The 12863-nt window shown below is 38.4% G+C and overlaps 1 protein-coding gene and 1 long non-coding RNA gene across 2 annotated transcripts; one reads left to right on the forward strand and one right to left on the reverse strand.

The window, feature by feature from the left end:
* Positions 1-16: 16 nt before the first annotated feature.
* LOC126760469 (myosin-J heavy chain) lies at positions 17-2174 on the reverse strand. The gene is made up of 2 exons (XM_050476114.1): positions 1976-2174; positions 17-1925 (listed from the first exon to the last, which is right to left on the reverse strand). Exons 1-2 carry the CDS (start codon positions 2029-2031, stop codon positions 137-139), a joined length of 1845 nt encoding a protein of 614 aa, XP_050332071.1. The 5' UTR covers positions 2032-2174; the 3' UTR covers positions 17-136.
* Positions 2175-4616: 2442 nt separating this feature from the next.
* On the forward strand, positions 4617-6416 carry LOC126760490 (uncharacterized). Its single transcript, XR_007667203.1, has 3 exons — positions 4617-5138; positions 5448-5896; positions 5957-6416. It is a non-coding gene; the product is annotated as an uncharacterized LOC126760490 (long non-coding RNA).
* Positions 6417-12863: the final 6447 nt, after the last annotated feature.

Here is a 12863-nt window from a genome sequence, read left to right on the forward strand (position 1 = left end):
TGCTAACTCACATCTCTTCGTATAATAAATGTTTATACTTTATTAATACATATTTAAAGTTAATTTACAAATCATCTGATTATATGCTATCAACACATTGTCATAGTGACACGCACACAATTCAAGATATCCAAAGCTATTCTTCCAACTCGTCCATTGCTCTGAGCGTTTCCTCGCGTATAGTTTTGCCAACTACCGCTATTACCGCATGCTTTTGCATTGGAACAATTGTCTCTAGTTTTGCAGCTAAGCTCGCATATAAATTGTTCATTGTCTTTTTTAATACTGTCTCGATTTGCTGTTCAACGCTTAGCTCATTTTCACATCGTAAAGCGATATTCGAATTGCTGCGCTGACTCTCCAACTGCATTTTTTCTTTTTCCTCTAATTTTTTCTGCAAATCTGCATTTTGCGTTTGCAGTTCAAGCAGCGTGTTGTTGGCCTCTGTTTCCCTTTGTTTACACTCCTCGACCAACTGTTGTTGTGCAAGGATTTCATTCTTGCTTTTGATCAGCTGTTGCCGCAAATCGCTTTCGCTACTTTCACACTCGACGAGCCGTTGTTGCGTGGTTTTGAGCTCCTCCTCGAGCTGGTGTTTATTTGCAATGGTATTTGCTAACATATCTTGATCATCATTTAGACGTATTTGATGCGTTTTCAACTGTAAATTTTTCTCCGTTAGTTCTTTTTCCCACTTTTCTAATTTCTCGTGCAACGCAGCCCGTTGTTTAAGCAGATCACCTACAAGTCTTTCTAGACTGTCGAAATTGGCCAGGTTTACTTGCTCCAATTCGGCACTGTACATACGCAAAATTTGTTGACAAGTTGCTTCCGGCAAATTTTCGTTCTTCTCTTCAATTGTTTGTCGTAATTTTCTGTTCTCCTTCTTAAGTTCCAACACTTTTTCCTCCAATGTCAATATTTCATCTTCTTTATTTAGTTTGTGACTGGAACTAGTATGCAATAAATCGATTTTGTCAAGTACCTTCTCAACTTTACCCTCCAACCTGCTGATATTCATACGCAGCTCTGAGCCTTGCGTACGATTTTCCGAGAGCATCATTTGCATGAACTGCGAATCAAAACTGGAATTTATATTGGAAATAGCATAAGGATTTATTTGGTTAATTGGTATTGCTTGCGTCGTAGACAGCGCTCTGTTACTGCTGCGTGGTGTTGAATTCTGTAAGTGACGTGGTGTTGTTATTGGTGTGCTTATAGTCTCCGTGTCTGACGAGTCGGTGACTTCGGCACTGCTTTGAACATGTGAAGGAAGTTCCATTTTCGGCAATTGCTGACCCATTTTGGCCATGCGTGTTATTAGCGTTGTCTTTGTAGGCTTCGCAGGGGCAATAGGCGGCTTTTCTACGCTCTTTAAAAATATTTGGTTATTTGTGAGTACATCTTCTTTGTTTGTTAGTTCTGTATCAGTTTCTGGAATAAACTCCTTGCCTTCTTTATTAACTTCTTCTCCTATTTTTATATTAAGTTCAATCAATTTAGCTACAAATTCTTCGGTATTAGCACTGGCGTCAAAATAAACACTCCAGCAGCATAAATCATCGTCGTAAAATTGTAAATAGTTATTGTGGCGGTGAATTTGTACCGTTTCATTTCGTAATGAGCATGTGGTAAGTACATTCAATTTGGCCTTATAGATGATAATTCTGTATTCGTTTTCAATACTTTTCAATAATGCCACACCTACTTTGCCAACAGCAACGCCTTCTTTATAAGCGTGCGCTACCTTTGCTAAAATAGTTTGCCAAGCTTGCACCATTGTGCTAGGACTTGAAATAACTTTTTTCTCATTTAAATTAACTGAAGTTTGCTTAACAGGTTGGTACTTGAGCGAGTCTTGCTCTTCTTTACCCGCATTGTGCTGCGCTTCGAGCCCAAAAAGGTTCTCCAAATTCGTGTTTTGTCTAAAACAAAGCAATGGTTATTATTTGGCCGTAGTATTGAGTTAATTTACCGTTTCAGCGACCCGAAAAAATCTTCATCTGTGCTTGCGTCCAAAGAGAAATCCATTTTTAATACATATTTATTTAGAAAACTACCAATTTAAAAATAAAACAGCAAATATCTTTTAAGCACGAAAAAATTTTTAATACAAATATTTCAGAATGAAAAATTCACTTCAAAATAACTATTGATTCATAAACAAATAAACAGCTGTTTGGGCAGGTGATAACAACAGTGCTAGTGTTGCCAGAAAGAGAAAATCAAACTAATAGTTTGCGCATTTAATAACAAAAGGCGATAGTACATAAATTTATTAATTAATTGAAAATACAAGTACGGACTTTGCTCTTTAGTCTATTATGCCCTCTTATCATAAAGTGCTTCTTGCCAACAGGTGTACTTCGGACTGAGTAGGCAATTGAGAAGCAAAGTTCTCTCTCGACAAACAAAAACCAAACTCTATAAGTCACTCACAATTCCCGTCCTGCTATATGGTGCAGAGGCTTGGACGATGTCAACAACGGATGCGTCGACGTTGCGAGTTTTCGAGAGAAAAGTTCTGCGAAAGATTTATGGTCCTTTGCGCGTTGGCCACGGCGAATATCGCATTCGATGGAACGATGAGCTGTACGAGATATACGACGACATCGACATAGTTCAGCGAATTAAAAGACAGCGGCTACGCTGGCTAGGTCATGTTGTCCGGATGGACGAAAACACTCCAGCTCGGAAAGTATTCGACGCAGTACCCGCCGGGGGAAGCAAAGGAATAGGAAGACCTCCCTCCACTTGTGGAGAAGGACCTGGCTTCGCTTGGAATATCCAATTGGCGCCACGTAGCGAAAAGAAGAAACGACTGGCGCGCTGTTGTTAACTCGGCTATAATCGCGTAAGCGGTGTCTACGCCAATTAAGAAGAAGAAGATCATAAAGTGCCAGCAAAACCGGAATTTAGGAAAGTAGGGGTCGATGCTGGACAAGTATGTAGGAGTTCAATCTGCTACAGTATCCAAAACGAAATTGTGCAAGGATAACTCTGTATTTGCCAGGTAACTCGAACTTTTCTTCTATTAATTCTTGAGATTTGACTCCAAGGACGCCATTCACTGGGATATAGTAAATTAATATGTTAATAGCGTGCCGTGCATGCCTAATGTCTATTTCCTCGGTAGTCTGGTCGATAAAGAGCGCAATATCGTCGACGTAATCAAGATCATTCTCTTTATGCTCTTAGATGCCTGAAAAGATGGTTTCCGGTCCCTTAACCTAAAGCATGTACACTTCATGTCATATAGATTCATTTTATCGGTGGCAAACATCAAAAATCTAATCCTGCGGGAGCTCTTCTTAGATAGTGTGTACAACCACATTTTGTGCTAGGCTTGAGGCAGGAGCAGTTTATAAACTTTTGTAATTGAAGCAGTTGGACAACAATAATCTGAGCTTTATTATTTATTTTATTAAAATTCTCCAGGTTTGTTTGTTTGATGTTTATTCATGAAAGCGGCAGAAACTTCAATCATAAATTATTTGGGGAATCTAGCCGAGTTGACAGTTATTTACTGGATATGAATACGGGTTTCCGGTTACGTAGACGCGACTGTCGTTGTAGCGTTCAGAAGCTTTTTACCGCAATTCCAGTTAAGTATCAGCCCAGAAGAAAGTTCATAAATAGTGCTATGGTATCAGCCAAAAGTTAGAATCTTTTCGCATTGTTTAGCTAACCGAAGAACGAAAGATTTTAATTGTATATTCGTCTGTCATGATCTCAGTCCACATATGTACATATGTTAGTTAATTACCATTTTTTCAATTTAGTTCTCATAATTAAACGGCCATTTAAATCTATCGATAGCAAATCTTTAGATTAAACATATTTTCGCTAAATATTTAAAAACAAGAACATAAAAGAGGATTTTACTATTTGCTATTTATAAGTTCATTCTCTGCAGCAAAGATTGCTCCCATGCTACTGATAAGCTTCGGACTGCGTCTTATTATTACCGACTAGTTGACCTCCAAACCAGGCACGTAGCCCGTCTGCTTTCAGCTCAATGGCTGATGAATCGTATGTTTACAAATTCGAAAGGTACGAACAATAATAAAAAAAGCAGGAGATTAGTTTTTTTGGAGTTGGCTTTCCGACTTTTGTTTTGTGGTAAACAAATGTCTATCACTCAGCTAAACGAATGTGTGAGAACAGTTGCTGATATGATGGCATGTTCCGCTTATTTTGTTGATATGTATTTTCCGTTGCATATCTCTTTTTTGTTTGCATTATTATATTTGCTATATGCTTTTATTTGTTTGCTACTTGTTTTGTTATCACTACCGCTCTTTTCTGAATTCCGCTTCTGCCACTATTGTGGGCAGTTTGTATACGTTATGCTGCTTCCTAATGCTTGGAGCCGGTATAATAACAAATAGTTTTTTTGTTGCTTTTTGGACATACATATGTATTTCTACATTGCTGTGTTCTGCTGCTCCCAAACGCTTGAGGCCGGTTTAACAACAACTCACTTGTGGCTTCTTGTGTTTTTCTAAATTGTTAGCAGGTGTGAGTGTTGCTTTATCATTGCTCACATATTACTTTAGTCACTTGTAAATAATAAATATATGTATGTACATATGTACATATATTAGAAGAAAAGTATTTTCGGAAAGTTATGTTCGGACGACGTTTTACAAGGCACGTTTGCCGCTTCAATAAAATGAAACATCAGTACGCACTATATTTTAACGGCGCAATTTTCATACACTTGTTACATTTATTGTTGTTTTATTTTATGATTTGTCTGACCTTTTCCAGTCTAACACGCGTTTGCTTGTATTTTATTACTTGCTTATACAAATTTGAATTTCGCACTCGTCAGCTGCTTCCGTGCTTATCGCTACTTTGACGTTTGTAAATTTGACAATAACTCCGGTGGCTGCTTTATGACGCGTGACTTTTGGTGGGTGGCTATTATGGGTGTTATTGGACATGCTCATCACGCATTGATTTTGGCTTATCAGCTTATTAATTTACATGTGCTTGTACATTTGTAAGTGTAAATCACGCGTGCGACGCACTCAATGTGAATACAAGTGTTTCTACATATAAAAACAAATATTATTTACTATCGCAATTAAATATCAATGTAATTATTACAATGCACGTACGCCACAAGCCAGGTATGTTACTCTTTCATTATACAAACAAACATATAATTGTGTTTAGTGTAAAAAAATATTGATAGTTCTGAAAATTTTGAAAAATTCAAAGTTATAATGTTTATTGTCAAGCAATATCCGCTGTAACATTCTTCCGATAAATAGCCTTACTGAAATATTTATTTTCTTCAAAGGCTACTAATCATGATATTCTGCTTTGTATTTGTTGTAACTATCTTTTATCTCATTATATGGTACTAAAACTTGCTTGTTAAGCTTTTTTACTACCTTTAAACATTTAATCTGACTAACAAATTTAACATCATCCAGATGGCTCTTAGGGTAGGCACAGAGTGGACCCTTAAAGCTGACAGGAGCGGAAATTCGCGTGTTTCGTAAATGGGAAAATGCGCTCGGCTCGGATTGAAGCGTCCTTAGATATCCCCATTGTATTTGCATTCTGCCAATCAATTCTTCCGGTCCAAAAAGAAGTGAACGCCTCCGGGATCTCCGGAATCTTTCTTTCTTCTTCACTGCAAGGAGCCTAAAACTCTGTACTTCTTAATTCCCAGCGACCCTGTTCACCATTTGGACAAAGAAGTACAGACTAGACCTCAATATTTTTGTCGATGACGTTAAAATCCCGACAATGAACGACCTCACAATTTTGGGAGTTACGTTGAATAGCCTGTACACTTTCACAGCGCATACCACGGCGATCATTACTAAAGTACAAAGGCGCCAGAAGATCCTCAAATTGCTGGACGACAGTATCTGGGGTAAGGACAAATAAATGTCGTTGGCATTGTACATCAGCTGGTTTCTCATTAAACACGCAGCTCAAACATGGTCGCCTCATTGTCGTAAGACGCAGCTGAATAAATGTATGATATACAAGCCAGAACACCGCACTGGAACAATCATAGCATGTCTTTTGAGGTCCCAAGTCGTACAAATTCATAATGAGGCTCTCATGCGTTCTGCTTAACACAAGTTGAAACGCTACCCATCAACCAACCATTCTTCTTAGTAAAAGGTTTAGAAATTCGTATTCGATTTTCTCATTTAATTTAAGATTTAATCTAGTCAAAGATTTGTCGCTCAAAGAGCGGCATATGAAATCTAATTCTATTATCTAGGCTTCTTAAATAATGTTTTGTTCGTTTTACAACTTTCTAATGAATATTAAGTAAGCAATTCAATGCATTTGTCATACAAATTAAGCACAAATGTACAGCCGCAAGTATAATTTCAAAAGTAAATACATACCCTGTAGGAAAAACGGTTGAAAATTGAAAAGTATATTGTCGGTATATTTACGGTGAATTCAACTCTACATTCAATAACTACCTTAAGTAAGACGCTTCACAAGGAAAAAGGCAGTCGGTTCATCATCTGAATAGCTCTTTCTTAAACTAATTTTGAAGAATTTGTTGGTAATGCTTGGATATTTATAAATTCGCATCCGTTCCTTTTACGCTGATCTGACTGTGTGGGCAAAAAACTTTGAATTTTTTCCTTAGATATCGTGAGATTCGCTTACAAAAAGGAAAAACCACAATCTGCGCCAACTACCGTGGGATAAGCCTCGCGATATCGTATATAAGGTTCTAACGAGCATACAGTGGAAAGATTAAAGCCCACCGTCAACAAACTGAATGGACCTTATTATTGCGTCTTCAGGCCTGGAAAATCTGCAACTGACCAGATATTCACCATGCGTCAAACCTTGAAAAAGACCCGTGAAACGAGAATCGACACACACCACCTCTTAGTCGATTTCAAAGCTGCCTTTATGCCGCTATATCTGAATATGGTATCCCCGCAAAACTAATATGACTGACTGATGTTGAGCAATACAAAAAGCTCCGTCAGGATCGGGAAGGACCTCTTCAAGCCGTTCGATATCAAACGAGGTTTCAGACAAGGCGACTCCCTATCGTGCGACTTCTTCAACCTACTCCTGGAAAAAATAATTCGAGCTGTGGATCTGAATGGATAAGTTACCATCTTCTATAAGAGTGTACGGCTGCTGGCGTACCGATGATGATCTTGATATCATTGGGCTCAACAATCCCGCCGTTAGTTCTGCTTTCTCCAGACTGGTTAAGGAAGCGTAGCTAATGTGTCTGTTAGTGAACGAGAGCAAGAGGAAAACAAACAGTCGTCGTACTCGCGACTTGGCTCCCACGTCACTGTTGACAGTCATAACTTCGAAGTCTAACTTGGTACCAGCATTAACACCAACAAGAACGTCAGCATTGAAATCCAACGTAGAATAAGTCTTGCTACTTCTAGTAGTAGCTAGTTTTATTAAAAAATAAAACAAAAAATACATAAATAAATGCAATATACCGTTATATATATTTTTAGATTTTTCCTACATGCCACTAACTTCAATTGAGCGCAACCCACACATTTACAGCCAATTAAGTTCAATCTGCAATAACTGCAATGTGCTGTGTTCCCACTTGAATGCCACAACTGAAGCTCATAGCCCGTTTTACAACAACGGCGACCGAGTTTATTGACCGTCATTGGACTCAGCGGTAGTGCAACAATATGCACGAAAATAACAACAACTACAAAAAAGAGTGCTGCTCTAAAGTGTAGTGAAGACAGAGATGCATACATACATACATACATATATATGTATTCACACATAAGAAAAAGTAAATCGTCATCTGCATAAGTCGACTGCTACTTGGGCAACGTGGCGTTGTTGTTGTCGTCGTCATCAACTTGTTGAGCCCACAGCAGCAGTGTCAGGCGGCAGCAGCAATTATGTACTTTGGAGCCACGCCACATCACTTGGCATGTGTGCCGGCATTTTTCACGTTTTCACCGCTGGGCGCAGCACATGTAGCCAGATAAATACGAATGCATACACATACATATATACGTACGTACATATGTATATGCAATTGTTGGCAGCGAGGCGCGTTTATTGCTCGTCGGGTGCTACGTGCATGGCGCTGCGAGTCGCAGACAATTGGACTGCCTGCATGACATCGGTGATCACGAATATCTACACCCACAGTTGGCAAATGGTTGATGCGATTTCGGACGCACGCGAAGCTACACACGAAGACGGAAATTTAATTTTTACATATAAACAGTTTTTAAGTTTATTTTTAAGAAGAAATCTTGCTTTTTCGTTGACTCAAGAATTGGTGTACTCCAACTTTGCCACGTTGGCGCGCTGTTTTGTTGCTTAAGCGGCGCATTTGGAGTTGTTTTTGGCTTATATGCGCCCCCACCACACAGCGTTAATACCAAAAGCTCGTCTCGCTCACTTGTAGCAGCTGGTATTCAGGGTCATGCATGCTTACTGATATTCTTACAATTCTCCAAAAAAGAATGTTTTTATGTTTTGTTTGTTTGGGAATGCATGCAGCGCCGGCTTACGCGTATGCTACGCTTAAAGCGCCTTTCTAAGATGATTTCTGTCAATAAACTGTTGCGAGAGACCTTCGATCGCAAAGATCTACTCCGACTATTTCCTCATGCTAGATGCTTGAGTACATACATACATACATTTGTATATACATACATATGTATGTTGCTTGCTCTGAATGTATTTTTGTAGTTTTTGTTTGTTGGTTCGTCTGAATGTTTGTTGGCTTGTTTATATGTTTGTATGTATGTATGTCTGTTTGAAGTTTTGTTTTTTTTTGTTTGTTTGTACGTATGTAAGTTACTGACGTGTGGATTTATTAAATTTAGTATTCATAACAGATGTGTTCGTGCTTAAAATCACGCTTGCGTAAAGTGAGATTTTCAGCAGAAGGGCTGCCCAAAAGCTCGTTTCAAGAAGGTAGAACTAGATTTTTATAATCTGAAAAATGTAATACCTAGAAGAAATCGTCGGAGATCATATAAAGTATACATATAAATGATCAGAATGACGAGCTCAGTTGATTTAGATAAGTGCGTCTGTCGGTATATATCGGTATCAACGAGATCTTAAATTAAAAGCATACAAAATACAGCTTGTGTAAGAACTGAATGGGTCTGGCAGTGAATGAGGGCAAGACGAAATATCTCCTATCATCAAACAAACAGTCGTCGCACTCGCGACTTGGCACACACGTCACTGTTGACAGTCATAACTTTGAAGTCGTAGATAATTTCGTCTATCTTGGAACCAGCGTAAACACCACCAACAATGTCAGCCTAGAAATCCAACGCAGGATAACTCTTGCCAACAGGTGCTACTTCGGACTGAGTAGGCAATTGAGAAGCAAAGTCCTCTCTCGACAAACAAAAACCAAACTCTATAAGTCACTCATAATTCCCGTCCTGCTATATGGTGCAGAGGCTTGGACGATGTCAACAACGGATGAGTCGACGTTGCGAGTTTTCGAGAGAAAAGTTCTGCGAAAGATTTATGGTCCTTTGCGCGTTGGCCACGGCGAATATCGCATTCGATGGAACGATGAGCTGTACGAGATATACGACGACATTGACATAGTTCAGCGAATTAAAAGACAGCGGCTACGCTGGCTAGGTCATGTTGTCCGAATGGACGAAAATACTCCAGCTCTGAAAGTATTCGACGCTGTACCCGCCGGTGGAAGCAGAGGAAGAGGAAGACCTCCACTCCGTTGGAAGGACCAAGTGGAGAAGGACCTGGCTACGCTTGGAATATGCAATTGGCGCCACGTAGCGAAAAGAAGATACGACTGGCGCGCTGTTGTTAACTCGGCTATAATCGCGTAAGCGGTGTTTACGCCAATTAAGAAGAAGAAGTAAGAACTAAAGCTGCTCGACCTTCCCAAACGACATTTCTTCGTGCTCTTGAAAAGTTCCAAGAAGATCCGACGTTTTCGAGCCAAATTTTGTTTAGCGATGAGGGCCACTTCTGGCTCAATGGGTATGTAAACAAGTAAAATTGCCACATTTTTGACGAAGAGCAACCTGAAGAGATTCTAGAGCTGTCATTTCATCCAAAAAACAACGGTTTGGTGTGGTTTGTGGGTCGGTGGAATTATCGGTCCATATTTCTTCAAAAATGATACTGGTGTGAACGTAACCGTCAACGGCGACCATTATCGCGCCGTGATAATCGACTATTTGATACCTGAAATTGAAGCTCGTGGTCTCGGAGACATTTGGTTTCGCTTCAATCAATGGATTTATTGACAGAACACTTCGGTGAGCAGATAATTTCACGTTTTGGGCCGGTCGATTGGCAACAAGATCGTATGATATCACACCGTTAGATTTTTTCCTGTGCGGGGTATGTAAAGTTTGAAGTCTAGGTGGACAATTTCGCTTCGATTCAGGCCTTGGAGCAAATCATCATGCGTGTCATTCGCCACTTACCAGTCGAAATGCTAGAGCGAGTCATTAAAAATTGCACTCAGAGAGACGTAGTCCCGGCTAACATTTGACAGATATAATTTTGAAAAAATAATTGCCAAAGAATGTTCTTTCGAATGATAATAAACATTCCACAATAAAATCGAAGTTTCTGTGTTTTTATTTAAAAAAAGTAGGGCAACTCGATGTGGATCACCCTTTACATATTCAAAATTCCGCCGGGTCAGATAACGTACATAGTTTTGAATTTAATTTTAGAAATCGTCCAAGGTGAATAAACAAATATTTGAGTTTATCAAAAACTATTGATGTAAATTCAATTAACGAACTCCCGCTATTTTTGGAATTTATCAGTAAACAGCCAAAACACCAACCATGCGCGACTATAATTTAATCGCAACTAGTCCTTAATGAGTCCACACACATATTATATGTATACATACATACATACATTTATATATGTATATAAGTACATACATATATTACGAAATGTTTTCATGTTAAAAAACTAAAAAGTATGGTAAACAACGCTATCAATTAAATATACTATATTTGCCGCAGTTGTTATCGCTTTTTTTACAACCGAACGCCTTACATAACATAACTGTCAAAATTTTGTGGGTCCCTGATAAGTTTTGTGTCCAATTACAGCGGTCTAACTGTTAGATAAGCACTGGAAATCAACAAAACGTCACATGCCATGAGAGTTGTAATGAATCACAACTCATTTTACTTCGAAGTAGGGGAATGTAAGAATGCACGTAGTTTAGAGAACATGTGACCGACGCGTTCTCCGACGCAATGTTAACTTCGTATGTAAAGTCATACAGTTTTGTTATTGTTTTCTGTGGGGGTTTATACTATACAAATACCATCAAGGTCGGTCTAACAAAAAAAAAAGTTTAACATAAGATTATATGCGCAAAAAACTAGAAGCACGCTTTGAAGCTGTGTTCGACCTTTACAGGCTAAACGCTTATCAGGTAAGACGTCTCGTGAGACACGTACATACGACATGAATCATATGTAACTATTCGAACTAGTCGAAAATACCACTACTCTCGCTCAGTTTTTATACACTGAACAAGGTATTTCCTGAAGAAAGCGTCGGAGGCCCTATAAAAATACATACATATGTCTAAATAGACAAATGATCAGCATGACGATCTCAATCGATTTACATATGTCCGTCTGTCTGTTTAAACGCTTTTTTTTGTTGTTTTTGAGGTACCATTTCGATATTTTGCACAAGTCCTTTTCTCCCCATATCGGACCATACAAACTGAACGATCAAGTGCTTACAAAACTTTTTCATTTGACGAGATGTCCTCACGAAATTTGGCATGGGTTATTTTGCCTCAGGCAATTTTGCAATTTTCGAAGAAATTGTTCAGATCGGGTTACTATAGCATATAGGTGCCATACAAATTGAACGAACGGAGTCAAGTTCTTGTAAGGAACCCTTTGTACAATTTGTGAAGGGTACTTATAATTTTGGTGTAACCGAAGTTAACGTTTTTTACTTTTCTTTTCTAAATTTGTTGAAAAACTATGAGATCAGACTGTCCGTTGCTTTTAATGTTTTTCTTATACACTATGTACCTGGAACTGTTTATAGTAAGTCCAAATGGGAGGACTTTATGTAGGTCCATGTTGGTTGTTTGAAAGTGTTTAAAGTAAGTCGAAAAGAAATTTCGACTCAAATGGGTGGCTTCAGAAAGTAGACCCTCGTGCTTTACCCAAATAAGATTTATTCAGCAGTTCGCAACCCTTAACTGACTAGTTTGAATATACTCTACTTCAAAAACCTTGCCCCTGTGTCTGTTTCGTTTCACCAACGGATTTTATAACAGATCGTACAAAAATTATATTTATGTGTGTCAGGTTAAGGACCATTCAGTCTAACGATCGCATAATGAGCTGAATCTATAAATATTTCCGTGAAAAAAATTCTCAAGAGACCCCGGATTTTTTGTAGACGAATTTGTTTTCCCACCAATAGGGGATTTTCCAAGATTTAGCGCTTCTACGAAACTATTTCATGGAGTTTTTCTATGTAAATCAACCCGATGAACCTTTATTTCAGTATCTTTGTCAAAAAATATTTGTCATCTTCAATTTTTTTCTTGTATACCAGTTGTTTCTTTGCACTTTAATTGCAGTAATTTATACCAGTATTGTTGGTTTATACCAGTTTTTGTTCGTTTCGGCAGTTTTCTTACAAAGTAATTTTTTCGTTTATACCTATGACATCTTTCAATTTTACTTTTGCTTTATTATACCAGTTTTTTCTATGTAAATCAACCCGATGAACCTTTATTTCAGTCTCTTTGACAAAAAATATTTGTCATCTTCCATTTTTTTCTTGTATACCAGTTGTTTCTTTGCACTTTAATTACAGTAATTTATACCAGTATTGTT

Source organism: Bactrocera neohumeralis, chromosome 5 (genome assembly GCF_024586455.1).
Source record: "Bactrocera neohumeralis isolate Rockhampton chromosome 5, APGP_CSIRO_Bneo_wtdbg2-racon-allhic-juicebox.fasta_v2, whole genome shotgun sequence".
Lineage (NCBI taxonomy): Eukaryota > Metazoa > Arthropoda > Insecta > Diptera > Tephritidae > Bactrocera > Bactrocera neohumeralis.